Source organism: Excalfactoria chinensis, chromosome 2 (genome assembly GCF_039878825.1).
Source record: "Excalfactoria chinensis isolate bCotChi1 chromosome 2, bCotChi1.hap2, whole genome shotgun sequence".
Taxonomy (NCBI): Eukaryota; Metazoa; Chordata; class Aves; order Galliformes; family Phasianidae; genus Excalfactoria; species Excalfactoria chinensis.
The window spans coordinates 37,740,570-37,760,899 of record NC_092826.1 but is presented as its reverse complement, the minus strand read 5'-3'; the positions used below and the strand labels follow the sequence as shown (position 1 = coordinate 37,760,899).

At 38.6% G+C, this 20,330-nt stretch overlaps 1 protein-coding gene across 1 annotated transcript in view; it reads right to left on the bottom strand.

The window, feature by feature from the left end:
• The window catches only part of ALKAL1 (ALK and LTK ligand 1), a gene marked incomplete at its 5' end in the record, with an annotated part of 35,711 nt that extends 16,056 nt beyond the window's left edge, over positions 1–19,655 (bottom strand). The window contains one exon of the mRNA XM_072328074.1: positions 19,556–19,655. Coding sequence (XP_072184175.1) covers positions 19,556–19,655 — 100 coding nt within the window. The remainder of the gene's footprint in view (positions 1–19,555) is intronic.
• Between the last annotated feature and the right edge of the window lie 675 nt (positions 19,656–20,330).

Sequence of the window (20,330 nt, the reverse complement as noted above, 5' to 3'; positions counted from 1 at the left end):
TTCTCTGGAGATATTCAAGACCCGCCTGGACGCCTACCTGTGCGACTTGGTGCAGGGAGCCTGCTTGGGCAGGGGGGTTGGACTCGATGATCTCTAGAGGTCCCTTCCAACCCCTACAATTCTGTGATTCTGTGATTGTGTGACAGTCCAAAAGATTACAAGCTCATAGAAACTTGTTTGTAAATAAACACTGTTCAAGATATGATCAACAGGAATGGTAATGTATCTTAATATATTGTACAATGATTCCAATCTGTTTTACACTCATACTGGTAAATCCATTTGGAGTCAATATATGTTCTGTCTATTCTTCAGAAAGAGGAACGATTCAGGAATTACCTCTCCTTTCCTTCTTGCATACTTGCAACAATGCCAAGATGTTTTTACTTCATGGAAAAATATGATGTATGGTGATAAAAGTGATAGTGATCTTTCAAATGGAAATTCATAAAGAAAGTGGTAAGTTGTCAGAAGAATTTCTAGAGATGAAAATAGACAGAAACAAAAAGAAAATATCCCAGTGAGGAAACATACCTGAAAGATGAATGAACGGAAAATTGCAATGCCAGGATGAAAGTATTCATCAGCACGATAGCAGTATCTCTTAAAAATAAACAATGTCTCTACAAAAGCAGTTCTTAAAAGCAAATACATAAGAAAACAAAACTAAGATATCCTTTATGCCTTAATTTAACTATATGATGATTCCTGCAAATTGTAGGAAGGGATATACAGCTTCAATAAAATAAACAACAACAAAAAAGTAAAAAAAAAAAAAAAAAAGAAAATAAAAAATTAAAAGTCTTGTTCCAGATCAACAAGTAAAATAGAAAAGAGTACAAACATAAGGCATCATTGTGGGAAAAAGAGAAAAGTAAAATTCCATTTGACAAGAGCATGTTGTGGTGCTGAGTAAACTGTAGGAATCTGACTACAGTCAGTGTCACATGTAGCAAAATATCCTGAGAATAAATGGAGCATGAAGTATGGACCTAGAGATTCTGATTCAAGTATTCCTCCTAGACACAGACATCACTGTAGGCCTCTGTCACAGGCTGTCAATCCCATCTCCTCACTAAGGCACTTGCCACACCACAGCCTCATAGTGCTTAGGAGAATGGCTTCTACTGTTGTTAAGAGTCAATTAATACATACCACTTTCTTCAGTATCCTGACCAATTGAAAAGCCTCAGTTTCCTACTTTCATTCATTCTTAAACTGTGGCTGTGACCAAATTAAATCTTCTACTGTTAGGCCTAGGTAGGACAAAGTTCTTATGGAGATGTCCAGCAGCTTTGACTATGATGGAAACAGGGTTTTAAATGTTGCTATACCATTGCAATCGGAATGGTATCACCTTTTGTTCTGAAAAGAACAGACATATTAATATAGATTTCATATAGATTTTAAAGTTTCTGTGGATTATCAGGTGGTGTCCGATACATCAGAGAAATAGAGTACACATTTAACTGATGAAAGCATGAGATGTTTGAACTTCCTGCCCGGGGACATCCGGGTCTGTCCAAGAGTAATCCACACACTTAGGACAAATGTGTGCTTGTGTTACAACTCACAGACTGATTTTTTTTTTAATGTGCTTCCTCTTGTACTTTCTCACAGGGAGGAAAGAATGAACATTGCTTTATGCAACAGAGAGCAAATCCTTCCATCACTAACAATCGTGAGACTTTAAACATTCTCTAATTTTTAGTATTAGAAATAACTGCTATATAAGAAAATATCTACTTAGGCAATGTAATTTAAGTATTTTTTTAGTCTTTTCATCTGTGATTACTACCATATAAACCCTACTTCTGCTTCGGTTTTTCCAAGTTTGCATAACTGAAAGCTTTATAATAATTTCTAATTACCTCAGTCATTTGCTTGTTTACACACACAAACACACTCACTGCTTTCCTCCAACAGATTTGCAGTTTGTTCCTGTGGACAAGGGAAAACAATCTATTTCTGTACTCAGTATTCCAGGACATCACCATGTTACTACTTCTGTTAAATAACACACACAGTTCCCACTTACTGAATACTTTTATTTTGAGACTTTGATGTGTACATACTGAGTTCCACAAAACATAGATGGAAAATGAGTTAATGCTTCAGACAGATGCATTCCTTTCCCTATGTAATACCATTGTTTGAAATTCAAAACTTACCAGATGCTTCCAAGTGCTGTGTAATGAAGATTACAGTAAAAATTAGCAAAGATTTCTAGCATTTTGTATCCTTGTCTGCTCCAGCAGGTGAAAAATGACCTGCTATCTTAGTATTTGCTGGGAAAAAAAAAAAAAAAAAAAAAAAAAAAAAAAAAAAAAAAAAAAAAAAAAAGACTGAAATAGACAGAACATTACTTGGCTTCACGTAGATGAGAGCGTCTGCTCAAGAGAAAATCCTGAATTAATCTACAACTGCATACCACTGCCATCTACTGAATGTAGAGTATGCTGAATGCACTCACCACATACCTTTCTGCTCTGGAAGCTGAGTTTACTAGGATTCCCAATAATTCTCATCTCAAGGGAGCCCTTTCAATTCTCACAATACAAACTCCAGCCTAGAGCTTAAGGGTTGCAATTCAGAATTCATAATGAATGATTAGGTCAATTTATCTTCTAGTTCAAGAGTTGGCATAAACAGTATTCTAATCTCTTTAGATTAATCTGCTGTCCGTGAAACCTCTGTTTAGTACTTTGACATTATTTATAGGGAATATTTGGAATGCAATCTGTGATATTTAATTGTACCTCATTAGTTAAGTACTAAAATGCTAGTTCCACTTCCGTATTGAAATAATGCTTTCATGCTTATTTACATGTCCAAGTTTGAACCTATGCTTCTAAGTATACTTAAACTGGTGACAGAAAGTTTACTTTCCCTGATGTTCATTCCAGTAATATTTTTCTGATGTGAACACGGCAAAAAATACTCCATTTACATGCTGAGTAATTGGTATCTTTTCACATTCTCCCAACTTTAGTTATGAATAAAATATGTGGTGTTACATATTTAAGATGAAGTCTTTATTCTGTAATATTCTTTAGGAACTTGAGTGGTGAAGTGGGCTGTGACATCCATCAGTTTAAAAGTACAATGACTGTAAAGTGAAAACTGAACAGGACTTGCTTTCATTATGGCTGATCCAGTCTGCTATGTCAGTCACTGCTGGCAAGAACACCACATTAAATGAAATCAGTATATAAATGTGCTAAAGGTGGGCATAAAAAGAAACACCAGTTTCTAAAGTCTTAGTCAGGCATTTATTCATTATTTCTACTTTTTCCCCCTCTCTTCCCTGTGTCAGTCTTCTCTGACTCACACATAGAGTCAGACACTCATTCTTATCCCAGAGACTCTGCTAAGCGACATCACCTATTTCTTGCCCACTCTGGTAAACGTTATCTGTATCAGTAGTTCCCTTAAATCCAGGGGAATTAATATTCATGGGGAGTCTGTAGGAGAGTAACTGAATCTATTTGTTCCTACCAAAATTATAGTGTTATGAATACTAAGCATTGGGAAAAAAAAAAAAAAAAAAAAAAAAAAAAAAAAAAAAGGATTCTACAAAAGATTTCTTTACACAGCTCATATAAACAAATAAGGACACCTTCTTTAAAGCATAGTAAATTCAACTATTAGTCACAGCTGCATGGTCTTCCTCACTCATTAACACCTCCTTAATGCAACTGAAATAGAAAAACAGAAGCTGTTTTGAACCAACATTTTTTTTTTTCAACTTTATTATTATTGAAAATGTCTGGTGGACATTTGATTTAATTTAGTCAGATGTGTAATCTTTAGCAACACTCTTTATAGAAGAGTATGGAAGGTTCTGTATATTTTATAACATATCGACAGTAACATATGCAAAAAAAGCAAGGCTAATGTGACTTAGAACTTCAAGGAAAATATATTTATATATAAATATGTATAGATATTTAGATATTTATTTAGTTATATTTAGATACTTATTTATCCCTGCTGATAAGCAAGAGGAGTCTTGCATTAGGTAGGAACATTCTAGTTCTTTGAAAAGCTGATAAACAAGAGTCTAGGAGGCATTGCCTGAAGTAGCAGATGGCTGTATTTAATAAATTCAGTAGGATCCAGTCATGTGATTCTAAGTGAGAATCTTGCTTGAATTCAACAGATAACTATTTCATCTATGTCCTGTGTGACATCATCACCATTAGGTGATAGCCTATGGTTTTTAAGAGAGTAGAATATTTTCAGGAGTCCCCTCTGCTAAAACTCCTTCAGAGCTTTTTCATAATGAAATGTTAAGTATTACATGAAGACTATCTAAGCTTGTAAAAGTATGATAATGATGGATGTGGTGCTCAGGGACATGATTTAGTTGAGTTAGGGTAGAACGGTCAGGTTGCAGTTGGACTTACTGATCTTTGGGGCTTTTCCCAACCCAGGCAATTCTATGATTCCATAAGCCATGCAAAACACATTCTCCTATGCTGAAAAGTGCATTCTTTGCCATAGTGTTTTCTTGTTAACTCAGACATACTTTGTTTATTCTCAAATCATTAAATGGGATTAGTCCCTGAATTAATTCAGAACAGAGCTCCTTGCCACACTTCTAGCACAGGGCAAATTCACAAGTACCATTCTCCTGTTTAATCTATTTTTTTATGAAAAGAATGTCCACTATCTAACTCCTTTTTAGATCTTTCAAATTGTAAAAAAATGCTACAGTTTTCATGAAAAGTAACTAAATTTTGGTGCACATAATGAAATAGACTGCTTTCAAATAGCCTGCATTTATCATAGTTTTCTTTCCAAAATACCAGAAGTACAATTCTGCCATCCACTGATGTCTCAAATGGCATATGTGCTCATTTGTATGAGAAACTGCACCTCATTCTTTAACTATGAAGGAAAATAAAAGAATTATGTTTTCTTCACTGCTGCCATTTCCTCTCCATTCATCTGTGGTAGAAAGGAAACAAAAGTAAAGATTGCCCTCTTTTTTAGGAAAACAAGAACTTTATTCCCATAGCCCTTGTACGTCCCTACTGGCTCTCACAAGGTCTTGTCAACACTCCTGTACTATTACAGCTAGTGTCATGGCATACTTGACAATACAGATCTCCCAGGCACAATCTGTGGGACACCGGAGCTCTTTCATACAAGTAAAAGGAGTTGAAGGTGATACAAACCCCTCTGAGACAAACTTTTCTGTCTGCCTTTTTTCTGCCTCAGGTGAAGTCAGTCTGCACCAGAAACTCACAAAATCAAAATGGTATGAGCAAACAAAGCAAATATATATACCTTTCACTTGAGTTTGCTTCTTTTCATTTTATGATGATGCTACCTGGGAAGAATACGTAAGTTCTTTCCCTTATAATCCAACTTTCTGACCTTAATTTGCAGGACTATTTTTGAGACACCACAACTGCTCACATTTTCTCAGTTTTTCTCACCTTGTGATACACATCATAGTAGCATACAAAATGAAAGCTCTTGTGACAGTAGAAAGGAACACACATCCAGAATTAAGAGAATAAAAGTAAGGGAAACAGGAATGGAAGCATCTGGTTTTCATATTAAATCATTTATAGCACCTACACATGATACACAGGAGATGGGCAGCTACCTAGGATTCCTGTCTTGACCCTTACCTTCATCACTTCTTCAGAGACTGAGGGGGAAAAGTACATTTCAGTAAGTTCCTCCAGAAATCTGAGCAGTAGAAAAGCTTTCAGCCATGGGAAGATGATAAAGACCTCATATTCTGGGGAAGGATCCAGCCAGCTTCTATCTTCACTGTTCCCTGACCATGCTCTACTCATCCATTGCATTTTGCTTGACTGCACTCCTTTTGGTCTCCTCGCTTTGGCTAGTCTCCGCCAAGCTGTTGAGTGGGAGCAGGGAGTGACAGGAATAGTTAGCAGCAATTGTTGCTATGAAGACAACTATCGGCACGGGCAGTAATTCCAGGGAGGCCTTCCTACCTCAGCAGAGCAGTGACTACAGCCTGAAAGAAGTTGCCAGCGTCCTCTTAAGGGCAACAGATTATCCCTAGAATTGGCTTCTCTGAGCCTGGACACTGAGTTGTAGGAAGGACATAACCTGAGGCCGAAGGAAGCTAACTCACCCGAGTTGCAGAAGCAGCAATTAATCACATCTAAAGGGCTGTGATAGGCATAGAGGGGACTGGGAGTAAAATTTTACCTACTGTAAACAGGTTTTCAATACTGCTAGTACTTTATTCCTCCTCTCTTTGATCTACCCTTGCTTTGATTTTCCTTTGGTTAACTTATCAATTGTGAAGGGAAAGTAATTGCTCATTAAGTGCCCAGAAAATATACTCAGAAAGAGAAATCATGCTGAATATAAGACTAAACTAACAGTATTACTTCAGTTATTATTATTGTCATGAGCTTGGACATTCTGAATGTTGGCTGGCCAGGAGACAGGTGCTTGCCAGCCCCCTCCTCACTGCCACCCTCAGATGCCTTCTGAGGCCTGAATACAGAGATCAGCACCAAAAGGTTCCCCTGAATCAGAATATTTCTACCAGCATCTTCCAGTATGTCCAGAAATATGACACTAAGTAATGTCTTCTTACTCCATTTATAATGTCATCAGTTACTCACTGTACCAACACTCATTCATCATCTGGCCAGAATTTGCAGAAATACGTCAGCCTGCAAATTGGCTGTAGATCTTTCAAGATACTTTTCTGTCTGTCACCTGTCTAACCAAGATTTCCTTGTCAGTGAAGCTATGAGAAGGCTCTTAGCTGGGTAACAGTTGCCTGTTACTTTCTCACAAAAACAGCTACACGCGTGAAGACTTCTACCAGAATCTTTCACTTCTTCCTGAATGAATGATTATCAGATGAGTCCATTTAATTTAATTTTGATTATGCTTAAATGATTCTTTCAACTTTTCATTTGTCTTTCTTCTGATTCTTTACTCTCTCCTGGAAAGCCTTCTTAATTAAACACTTTTATTTTTTCTACTTAATAGAAAATGTTAAAATATTGAAATGCTTTGAGTTGGGATGCAGGTGTAATTCTGAGATAGTCAGAGCTTCAATCTAAAAATACAAAATACATATACGTCTCAATGTATGTCTTTGAAATTGGCTTCTATGAGAAACTGACACCAAAATCTGGAATTCCACTTTCCATATTTAGAGGCTTAGGAGCCACCTTCTGCATGTCAAATTTTAAAATAAAAACCAAAAGCTGACAAGGAAATACATTCTGCTTAAAGTCTTAGCTTAAGTTTACAGTAATAAGACACAAACTACTTGTGCACTAACAGCTCTCTAGGATTTCTGACCAGTACAAAAATGATTCTAGAAAAGGTCATACTCTCAAGTAACAGTTTTGACGGCTGAAAAACTCTGGAAGGAGAGCATAGCCTGATTCTGTTCTCCTTGATTTCAACAGAAGCAAAAACAGGTCCTCAATCTGTGTGTAATTCACATGATCTACTTAGCTAAACAATTAAGTCACAGCTCTGACATCTGATATTTATTTTAAGTTCTTTGAGCCAGATTCTCCACTCTGAGCTAACCCTTTTTTCTATTCTGTTGGCACAAAGGCTGTAACAACCGTGGATTTTCCCAGCTGGAGATTCTCCCAGCATGAATAAGTCTTTACCTGTCTGGCAAAACCAGCTTTCATGTAATTTCCTCCTCCTTTACACTCTCTGAACTTTAGCCATCTTCTTATGTGAAAGAGTAAAAGGTTTGGTTACAACCCTGGTTACCATGTTCAAAATACACTTAGCCTGCATACTTATATTTTCAAATTAAAGATAATTTTTTAATTTTAAGCAATCCAGAAGCTTTTGTATCTAAAGTAACTCTTCTTAAATACCACAAAAGGAGCACAATTGAAGATCCGTCTAAGGTACATCATCAGTAAGACACCTCAGAAGCTCAGCATCTCCATTAGCCAGAACACTGTTGTGTTCCATTTCTGGGCAGAATACTATATAATAATATAGTATTATAATATATAATCCTTAAATGCTTGCAAGATACATTAAATAATCACCTACAACATTTGGCTAATAGACATGTGCTGGCACATAATGGCCCAGAAAAGTAGGCATACAGTTTCATACACTAAGATTTTTGGCCAAGAAAATGAGTCAACCTGGGAGCTCAGCAACATCAAAGAGAGCAGTTTTCATAATACCATGGTCCCTTCTAATCCACTGCTTTCTAATCTGCCACTTTTAATTATTCATTAAGATGTGAACAATGAGGTTGAAGTGTCGGCATCTAGTAAGGCTTCAGCTAACCATAATGAAATTATAACAGGATATATTTACTAGGTTGAATATCTTGAATTCAGCTATAATTATGTTTATTAGTAATTCTTCAGTAGCTGCTCAGAAAGCATGTTTCCATTAGTTAATCCTTGCCTATGGAGACCTCTATATTTATTTGGCAAAAGAACATTAAGGAGCATGGCTTTCCTTTTCTGTTCTTGTATGTAAATCTGTATTTCTACCAGAAAATACTGTGGGATCAAGAAATAAGCCAAATCTAATGGGCACGATTGCTTTTCTGCTATTACAATTAGTGATCAGACTAAAAAACAAAACTGGAATGTATATAGTTTTAGATCTGACAAGTTTTATATTCAAAAAATTTAGAAACTATAGTTTGTATTGCAAGCCCACTGAATAGCAACAAAGACACAGACAAGCACCATGTGCATAATTCAAAATAACATTTTTTCTTCTTTCTCCTCTGTCAGACTTGCAAACATGTAAAACCTGTAATTATTCTGAGAAGCAAAAGAAAAGTCACAAAACAATTACAGACTTGATGAGTTTATGAAAACTTTTCCTTTTCCCTAAGAGATCCAAATAAGCAGGTTAAGTTATTCCTCAAGCAATTCAAATGGTAAACTGTATGGTATTATGCAACTTTCATTATTTTGAATACTAAGTTGTGAATATATACTTTGTTCTTTCCAAGAGGAAAGATGTATTATAATACTTATTGTTCATTAAAATATAAAAGGATAATTCACCAAAAGTAATTAGACATATAGACTGACTAAACTATTTGAGGTATTAATTTACTAAAGCTATATTTTTACTATTCACAGATCTTTTTTCTGTAACAAATAACAACTTCTATTCATTTATCAGCTACTTGAAATCACTTAACTATCAAGGCAGATATTACAGCTGAATCCAGAGACTCCAAATCATATTTGGAAAGTTATTGAAAAGCACTTGACTAAAGGCAGTGTCACTCTCAGAATGAGATACAGAGACTAGATATTGATAAACATAAAGAGGAAATTCACTTTTTGCAATACTGCAAATCTTCATGCAAGTATTCTCTTTCAGCTACCATGGCTGCTAATAAATGTAAACTCTAGAATATTTACATAAATTAAACACAAGAACAGCTGCAATACATCAAAAGGAATACACGAACTAGTTAAATCATCTGAATGAAAGCTGATGACATGTACTCAACTGCATACAAGCCAAACTCAGAATTGACAAACACAGGCAAACTCTATTGGAGTGAAAGGAAATGGGATTGAGTTTACCAGAGCTTAATCAGGCCTTAGTCTTTCTGAAAGATGAATAGGCTCCAAGTTGATTGCAATGCAAATTGCAAGATTTAAGTTTATTTCAATTTCCTTTACTAATTTTAGAAACATGTCTATTTCTGTCTGAATTAAAACAGGTTCAGAACTGTTGTAATAGACTAACAACTCACAGATTCTCACTTGTTCTGAACTCCTATCTTAAAGGTTTTCTAGTGAACATTCATGCCCAGGCTAAGGTCATCTTACTTTATTATAGTTATGCAAGGATATATCTTAGAAATGACAACTGGGATCTAAATATTTTGAGGATTAAATATAAGTGCAACAAGAACAATGAGCTACTTAGACATTGATATTCAAGGTCTTCTCTTGGAGAAACTTAAGCAGGTGTAAAATATAAGCAAGCCATACATTTCAATAGTATTTGCCAGGTAGAAAGAACCACCCTTAAGCAAAATTACAGAAAATTCTTTCCACATCCTGGAACTGAAGAAGTTTTATGTCTCTCTGGGTTTTAAAACAGCTATTGCTACATATTTTCTTTCCACTTGAGTCTGACACCTGTCTGGCATCTTGATAGGCTCAAGATCATGAGATACGCTGAGTTTTGAATGATTTGCCATGTTTTCTTCTGGGAGAAGCTGCTGGAACCTCACACAGATGACTACAGTTTTGGAGGGGGTTGCGAAGCAGTGAGAGGCAATACCACGCCTTAGCTTCATATCACTACTATGAACTTCTGCCTACAGGAGCCCACATGAGGTGCTCTGGGTGACAAGCTCCAGTCACAGGACTGTTCCAACATGTAGATACAAAGCTGTGGCTATTGTGACTGTGCTGAGACAGAGCTGAGACTAGTGCTGGATAGAGGCAAAATTAAAACACCATTCCTAAAAATGTATGTTTCTGAGATCTTTCCTAAGTGTAGCACATGAGAATAAACTTTATTTCCTTGTATGGGTAGAATATTATGATCACAGAACCACAGAATTGCAGGATTTGGAATGGACCTCAAGAGATGATCAAGTCCAACTCCTCTGCTAAGGCAGGTACACTACAATAGGTCACATGGGCAGGCATCCAGATGAGTCTTGAATATCTTCATAGAAGGAGACTTTACAAGCTCTCTGGGCAGCCTGTTCCAGTGCTCTGTCACCTTTACTGTAAAGTTCTTCTGCACATCAGTATGGAACTTCCTATTTTCAAGTTTTAGGCCATTTCTTCTTAGCCTATTGCTATGCACGACTAAGAAAGGACTGGCCTCACCCATTTGCCTCCCATCTCCCCTTAGATACTTATCAATATTTATCAGATCCCCTCTGTCTTCTTTTCCCCAGGCTGAACAGACCTAGGTTACTCATTCTCTTTCATGTACGTCCCCATGGATGAGAACAGTCTTGCATGTGATTAAAAAACAAAAAACAACAGCAAAAAACATACACACATTGTCAATTATTAAAATTTCAATAGCAGATGAGAAGCATCTCCTGTTAGACATGCTATGTCATTAAAAGACAATGAAGAAGCAACTACTTTATCATAGTTACAGCAGTAACATCACAGCTATCTTCTCAGCTATTTTAATCCATTAATTTAAAGGGATTTAGCATTTTTATTAGTCTTGTGCTGCCACATATACTGATGAGTGCACATTTCCTAACACTTCATTTCAAAGGTTTCTTCTCCTTATATCTTGTTATCATAAACAATAAGGGTTATGGAAAAAAATGTGTCTAACTCGTTTCCAGTAAGTTTTTGCTTTTGATTGTCATCTATATATTAAACAGTCAGGTAGAAAGGAAAGCATAATTTAAGCAAAACCTTAACTAAATTTTCATCATGTTGCCACTAAAGTTGTGTAAGATCTGCAAGGAACATTACAATAATTGCTTTAGTGATGCAAAATCAAATATGTTTATTTTCAACCCATAGATTCCGAACTACATAGGAAGAGCACATGTCCTAAAATGCAATCTAACCAACTTAAATTGAATTGATCTAAAAGATCAATTTAAGAGATCTTGAAAGATCTAGGAGACTTACAATAAAAAATTCAGAAGTGTTTTCATTTTATTTCTTTTTTGCATGCAAAGTTGTGCTCTTCCCATAATTATTTTATTACTCCACCACTGTAATTGTATTTTAAAAACAAGGTATTAAGTTTATAAAGCAACCATATTTTGTAAATCCAAATAGTATTTTCCACTGTTGCTAAAGTTGGTATTAAACAAACCCATTTTTAGGTGCTCTTGAGTAAAGACAGTGGAGTAATTGAGGATTTTCACCCAGTAAACATAATAAAATATAGTATAATATAAAAATGGCCACTAATCAATGAAACGCTTGGATCCTTCATGTGTTAAATATTGTTCATAGCCTAGAGAGAAAGAATCGCACCCTCAAATGTAATCAATATTCAATCAATCCTCTGACTAGACCAACTGCTTTCCATTTGACCGACATTAAAATGCCCCAAAACACAAATAAATAGCCTGTGGGACTTCCACTGAAATAGTAACCTCTAATTCACAAGTGACAAAATGAAGTACGTATCCTTAAATTGAACAGAAATGCCTAACCATCAGTTGAAGCTAATAGAGATTAGCTGCTCTTTTACCAGCAAAATGCTTTCCATTTTTGCATCTTCTGATTTCTTCTCATTGCTGAGATTCATGTTCAACTTGTTCTCCTCAACAGAGTTGAGATTCACTTGTGGTTTGATGGGCAAGGAGTGCATGCTAACTGCTGAATCTTCAACAATAAAAGAACAGTTGTCCCAAAAAACATGGTTTCTACCAATTAAAAAAAAAAAAATAAAAATAAAAAAATAAAAAAATCTAATTCTGTTTAACACTTTTAAAGTCAGCATACATTCCAAACTGTTATACTCTTTTCTAACAGTCTGCTTTAATATTCTCCTTCATCTTCAAAACCAAATATAAGTGATGAATTGACGAAAAAATGTTATTCTTCTGTACAGAATGCTTTCATCAAAAGGGAAGGCATATATTATGGACATTAAAGTGCACTAATACATTGTGTTTAAAAAACAAATTTCACAAACCCTTAAGGTATTTTCTTTTAAATTATCGTGAAAATTACTAAATATCACTGAAAATTTTAATTCTCTAGACAGCTAGTGTAGCACAGATGATGAGGAGACATTCTCTCTTACCTCCCAAAGTACTTTCTGGTCACTCAGAGAGATCATCTTCAAGAATGATCTCAAAGATGACAGTGACAATACAGATTAGAAATGGAATCAGCCTCCCTTTTCTTTCTGCAGCTTTCCAGTGGCTACTGTCCTATATAGAAAGTGTACACGTAAGCATATGTGCCTGTACCTATGGATGTACATAAATTTAATAAGTTTGCTCTTCTCAACTTTTTAAAATCTTTCTCCATGTTTACACATGTATTTAAAAATTAAAATAATCTTCAGAATTGAGGAAGTGTATTTTCAAGGCAAAAAATTTATCTACTACACAATAAATGTCCCGCAAACCTATATGCACTTCTGTACTACCATTCTTATACTTCTCAGAGCCTTCAGTAAATTAACACCTGAAATAACATACTAGTAAAACACCGAGACCTGCTGTTGTTTTTAATTTTTTTATGATAATCAGAACTTCATGTCTACAAGAAAGAAAAAAATAAATAAATAAATTCAAATCTTTAGTTTGTTCATAGGCACAGCGCCAAGGTAGACTAATTCAAAATGCATGCCATAGTTCCTGGATTACAAGCATTTATGCTCTTGGATCTACTTTGAAGTGAAACCTGTTTTATTTGTTGCTCGCTGCCCTGCACACTGGAGGAGCCCTGGTGTACTTCAAGTTCAAATCTGGTGTAATTTGGTGAGGATCTGTCATCTTTCTGGCACTAGAATTGAACATATTAGTAAAATATCTCTGATATTAGCAATTACATATCTTGTCATGATAAATACAGGGCATTTCTTTCCAAATCCAAAATTGGTCTAAAATGAAAGGCAGAAGAAATCTCCCTAATGAATAAAAAAGTCATTGTTGGGTTTTTTGTGCATAACAGCTGAGCAAAAAAAAACTTCTGCATATGCTGAGATCGTCTTTTTTCCTCTGTTGTGTTATACTGCCATGTAAAACACTGGATGCCCAGTCTACTGTAATTCCACAAGGTTTCTACCTCCATATGCCAGCACATCATACGTTCATGCATTGAGACCTTTGGATTGCATTATGAGCAATGGAAATAAGAGCAGAGCCCCCTGAATGTTAATATAAACATTTCATTTTAAGGACTGTTCTAATGGATCCCCCATACTTTTAAATCCAAATTGTATAGTAATTACACTACGATAGCAAATATAGTTTTGTTATTGCTCACTCATTGGCTATCAGGGTTGGTTCATGGGCTCAACACTGCCTACCATGGTAATGAAGATCTCTGGCTTATCCTAGATTTCAGATTAGTTCCGTTCAGTGGCCTATCTACACTGTTTGGTAATCATACTTGCCAAAATCACAGCATCACTATTACAAGGCATACTGCGCAATGCATCTAGGAACCCAAGCAAATGAGAAAACTAATGTAGCAACAGACAAACAAGTAATAAGGAAATCATATCCATGAAGGATCTGTATGTAATGACAGATGCAGATCCCTGAATGGCAGGTTGAAGGAGTATATATACTCTGCAGTATTTGGGTTGGCTTAAGAAACTATAAAAGCTGGAAGTAGACTAGATGTACTAAGATTATTGAACTCTTACAGTTCAGAGAACTAACACAGAAGTAACACATTGTGGAAGCAACAGCTGTGGTAAGTAACAGCTGTCCTGAGCAAAAGTCCAGGGTCATTCCATTTGAAATAGTGAAAATGATGAAAAAGCACATGTTACAAATTTGCACTTGTCAGAAATAAAACTTTGGAGTGTGGAACTGTGACTTTATGACAGGAAACAGTATGTCATGAGTTAAAAAGTGGTGAAAATCAAATTGATTAGGAGAATTTATCATGGAAAATTTGAGAAACATAGAATCATAGAATAGCTCAGGTTGGAAAAGTCCTTAAAGATCATCAAGTCCAACTGCAACCTAACCATACTACCCTAACTCTAACAACCCACCCCTATGGCTGAGACTGAAATATTGTCGGTATAATTAATGTAAAGTCATTCTTGACTTGTTCAGGAAAGACGGTGGGGGAAAAAAAAAAATCTACCCTAATTGCACTTTTGTGGATTTAACTGACTCCTAACTTTTGTACCATCCGAGACAGTGATTATCAGTGGGATAGTCCTACCAGACTCATTGGGATTGCTCAGATTTCAGAAACATGATATTGAGAAAAACTCACATCCCCTCTTTACCTTGTCTTAGTATCCACTTGTCTGGGCAACATATGACACCTATACTTCTCCCAACACACAACTTACTGGGCATCCATAGATGTTCTGCTGAGAGGAATTACACCCAATAATCCATTCAGTTTGCTAATTCTGTGAGAATATATTTTTCCCTAACTACTAGATCTCACATATGCAGTCATGGTTTACTCACACATCATGCCCATCCCAGTTACAGTAAAGAAAGGTGAACTCCATAACCATTTGGAATATTGGTTATATTAGGCCTTTGAAAGCAAAATATATCTGCCTTGTTCACTTTCAGAAACGCATATCCACCAAAGAGAATGATTACTGTAAGGGGAAAAAAACATATATTTATATATGGTATGATAAAGGGAGGACAGGTGGACTAGATGATCTTGTAGGTCCTTTCCAACCCTGTGTGATTCTATATAATTACATTTTGGTAATCATAATATCATAATTTTGGAAAATGTCATTTTTATTAACTCTCATTTTTCTGTATCCCTTCTGAAGGGCCAGCTATTTCTACTAACATAATACACTTTCTTTTAAAATATATATATTAATAAGAATACTTGAAGATAAAAGCATTACAGAGAGCCCTGTGTTATTCCATGCCATACATTTTCATTTCCTAGGGACAAGGTTTACATTCTTCTGTAGCATCCTTTTTCTAATCCAGACCTGCAATTACACTCACTGAAGTAGTTTAGTCTTAGGCACAGGTCTGCAGGTCTTGCAGAATTGGAGATTTCCAACTGTAACTGTCTCAGCACTATCACGAGATTTTTTAAGTGAGCAAAAAGTGGTTTTGATTCAACTGAAAACTAAAATAAATATCAAACATATCTTTCAAATATAACTTGTTATGAATAATGGTTAAATCAGCATCGTGTCATGGCACAATGTGCAGTTTTCTTTTGCTGATGTGTAAGAAATTTTGGCACAAAACTGAACTCTTAAGTTTAACCACAGAGTTTGAACAGTTTGAGGGCCAAATTTTCATTCCAATATGTTATTCAGAATCTGAAGTAGATACGCTCAGGAGGCTAATTTGAACATTCTGGTAAGCTAAAAGCAGTATTTATCTTCATTCCTTCATGCTTAAAAAGTAACTCATCAAACTGTTTTAAAACGCCTTGCTGGTCTCTCAGCGCAAAGACAAATTTCAGTACTCTTCCCCTTGTAAGTCTAGAAGTTCATTTCTCCTTTGGCATGGGGAATATGCAAGGAAAGAATAGTTAAAGCAGATTTATATTTTATTATTATTTCCCAAGTCATCTTTAGATCTAAATATATGGAAGATATGTAGGTTCTGCGGAAAGTGTTTGGATGAAGGTAACAAAGATAATCTCAGGAAAATGGTGAACTATTCTAGTCCTCTGACATGATATTCCAAAATAACTTGATGTTGAATCCTCTCTTCATGAAAAAATGTATTTGGGTTCTTCATGAGAAGAGAAAAAATAAAAAACTTCTGTACATCAGAAACTAAGGGATAGTTATGAAAAGAATTGGCCATGGGGAGCTTTCATAACTGGGCTTGAAAAGTTTATGAGGCACTTAAATAAATAAAAAAGAAGAAGAAAAAAAAAAAAAGAATATAAGAAAATAAGAAAAAACATCTCAAGAATAGAGACTTCACAGAAATCAGGTAAAGTATGTTGTGACAGAAAATCAAGTCCTACTAGCTATAATAACTAAGAGGACTAAGAGGAACAACTTGTATTTGAAGTGAAATCCTACTAGAAATCCTAGCAGAAGTTGAAGATTGCTTTTGGGTTAGTTGGCATCATTTCTTCTGAATGTAGAAGTTAAGACAGATGAAGTGATGGGAAAACTAGTGCCTTTATTGCAAGTGTGGGTGCTTTTCATGGCCCTATAAGATACATGATGCAAATCTTCATATGGATAAGAAGTGCACAAGATACATCTCTGATGCCTAAGGGGAAAAGGACCTGAAGAGTCATTTCCAGGCAGGAGCCCACAACAGCTCTCTGCAGGTTTGAGTGTCCATCCCATTTCAGTGCTGCTACTTCAGCCAAACATATTTTGATGGCTGCCCATTCTGCCTAGTTAGAGGACCCCTAACAAACCCCCATAAAGCAATGTGGCTATTATTTCCATGACTAGCTCAATGCCAAAGCCACAAGCCTCTTTCAGATCAAGCATCGCAGACCAAACAGCCTCACTTTACATCTTTTCTAATATAACTGATAGATATCTGTAGGATGTCTGACAATGTCTCACCTTTCTGTCTCTAGACTCACTGAAGAAACCCGATGATGTTGTGCTTTTCTGTTATGGCCTGAGCCATCACAGCAAGGAGGATGATGTCCCATCCCCTCTCAACACTTCATCCCCCATCCTGTGCTCCTGCCACTTGCATCAAGCTCCTTTTGCAATTCACCCAGTGGAACACCAAGCCAGCTCTCCTCACTACACAAACAGCTAAGTCCCAAGAATAAAACTACAAGAAGACAGGGGTGTGAAGATACAAATCAATGAGCTGAATTAGAATATGGTGGAGTTAGACTAAAGCTGGAGCCAGCCCTAAGGGAAGAACAAGAAGGAAAGCACCTTAAACCCTCCTGGCATCCAGCATCCTCAGAAAATGGGAAAATACACAAAAACAGGAATACTTTTCATTCCGTATGCCTGACTGTGCTTGATGCTTTGTGTTTCATATGCAAGAAGCAGTTGAGCTACTCAATTCTCTTTTATATCAGACACTTGGGTTTCATCTTCTGAAACAAGTGGAGCTAATCCAAACATATAAATGATCCTAAATGCTTGGCTCTGCAAGCAGCTGAATGTAACACCTCTTCTGAGTGGTGGGAAGATAAGCAGTTCTGAGAAGATGACACTCAGGTCCCACCTACCAGAGCAGAAACTGACTGCTCCTGTGCTGGTGACAGGAGTAACAATGGCTGAAGACTTGTAAGTATAGCCTTTTCACTGTTTTCTGCTCCCAAAACAAACGCATACCATCACAACAGGTGCTAATTTCTATCTTGGCCATTTGTCATTTAAAACAGAAGGAAGAAATATCAAAACATGATCATTTTTTAAACCCTAGATCTGAGCTTTCTGGGCTGCAGAAGGCTAGCTTGGTGGCTGGCCACAGGATGCTGCACCTGTGCCAGGAATAAGTGGGGAACCCCTCTCTTTAAGGATGTTCTGTAATTCCACCCCTGTAGCATACAGTGTATTTACTAAAACCAGTGATTAATAGAAAGCAAACTTCATTATGTATATATTACATATGATGAATTCAAGAAAATTCCTCTTCAAAGCTGCATAAATATCTTATGGCTTGGTACAACTATACACTTAGGAATAAACATCTCAAATGGGGATACCATTGTCCATAATGGATTTTTTTCCCTAAGCCACCTGGTACCAGCAATCACTGCTCTCAAGTTTATACTTCTTTCATTCTCTTGAAAGGAAAGCATATGCAAGGCACCTCACATTGTGCCTTGAAAAAAGCCTTCTTGCATTTTTTTTCTTTCCTTGAAAAGTGTACACTGAAGGTTTGCCTGAGGCACATAAAGAATTAAGCCTCAGTAAGTAATCACTCATGACCAGTCACATTGAAAACCTTCAACATCTTTTCAGTTAGCATAAAGATCTGTGGCTAACTGGTTTGGGCTGCCTCTGGAAAAGGAAGGAAATCAGGAATTTTGTGGGGATGCTCCAATCTGGTACTACTGGACCAGTCGGTGTCCTTTTCAGACAGTGCAATGACCACACTGCGTGAGCATCTGTCCTACCAATCACAGACTCACCTACTGATGTTTGGACTTTTCACACACAGTCAGTGTTTTCTGAAGTGAGATGCTTAATTTCCATTAAAATGGACCACTGGTCATAGAAGAGCAATCTAGCAGTTTCAGCCACAAGGGTGCTCTCCAGGGAGGCAAATCGCTAAGAAGCCACACTCCCGTGCTTTCCCACATCCCGGTAGGGTCTCTTGCAGGAGTCAAGAGAAAAACAGGAGTGGGCTACAGCCACGACACAACCGTTGTTTCAGTCCTTCCGAGCTGCACCATCCTAATCCACACGAGTCAGGAGCTCAGAAATGTTTTGGGTGGCTTTGCATGAAAAAAGCCGCTATGGTAGATGGGACCTGCTGGCCAAGCCCCGTCTGTGACCAGCACCGGGCAGCTGCTCTCGGACTGTCCCCACTTGTCACGGCCAGAAGTCAGGTCTCCTCCCTACAGAGCATCCTCCGGGAGGACAGAACCCGCTCCTGTGCACAGACTGAATCCATCCGAGCAAAACTAGAGAAAGGCATCACGCCAGAGAAAGTCTTTAGGAGTAAGCCGGGATATTTGCCTCTCAGATCATTTTTCCTCTGTTCAAAACAGAGGTGCGCTTCTAACTTTGGAACGGGGTTTCCTGGGAGCTGGCAGCTCTGCAGCGCAGGGAAGTTGGGAGGCGCGCTCAGAGGAGACCGGGAGTCAGCGGCAGCTGAAGGCGGTGAAGCCCGAGTGCCCCCTCCCTCCCTCGGCACCGAGATCCCCAAGGCGCAGCTCCCGTGAGGTCAGGCGATCGCACGCTCTCCCACTCCCCCCACCTCGCGGTGCCGGTCGCGGCGGCGGCGGGACTGACCGCGACGAGCTCTTACCTCCAGCACGGGCGGAGGCGAAGAGCCGGGGAGGCGGCGGGGCGGCGGCAGCGGCCGGGGGCGGCCGAGGGGCAGCAGCGGCGACGGGGCGGGGGTCGGGCGGCGGGGCGCCGCCGCTGTAGCGCCGGGAGATCAGCCGGTCCCGCCGCGGCGGGCGGGGCGGCAGCGGGCGGCCGTCGTCGTCCAGGGCTTGCAGGAGGAGGTCGAGGAGTTTTCCCCGCTCGGTTCCCGCGGCGGGGACGTCCCTGCCCTCGGCGCAGGGCGGCAGCGGAGCCGAGGCCAACAGCAGGAGCACGATGGCGGGCAGCGCCTGGCGCTTCTTCGCCCCTCGCATCTCTGCGGCGCTGGGAGGAGGCAGAGAGCGAAGGCGGTCAGCTCTGGGCCCGGGCCGCACCCCGCCCGCCCGCCCCCCATGCCGCGCCCGCCCGACCCCCGCACGCCGGGGCAGGGGCGGCCCCGCGGGGAGCCGGCAGGAGCGGGGAGCGCAGCTCCGACGTGCGGCCACAGGACGGCCCCGCCGCGTTATAGATGCGGATTAGGGGAAGGTTATTAGCCCCGCCGCACGTAGCGCGGTGCGAGCGATTCGCTCGGCTCTCTTTGCCCCCCGGCAGTCCCGCGGCGGAGGCTGCCGGCTCCGCAGCGGCGGGAGCGTGCGGGAGGGCGCCTGGACGGAGGCGAGTTCCTGGGAAGTTACATCGGAAAGTGCTGCAAATCGGAGTGTAAAGGCCAAAAGCAGTTACAAGAGGCTGAGGCTTCGGAAGCGGAGCGTAATGCC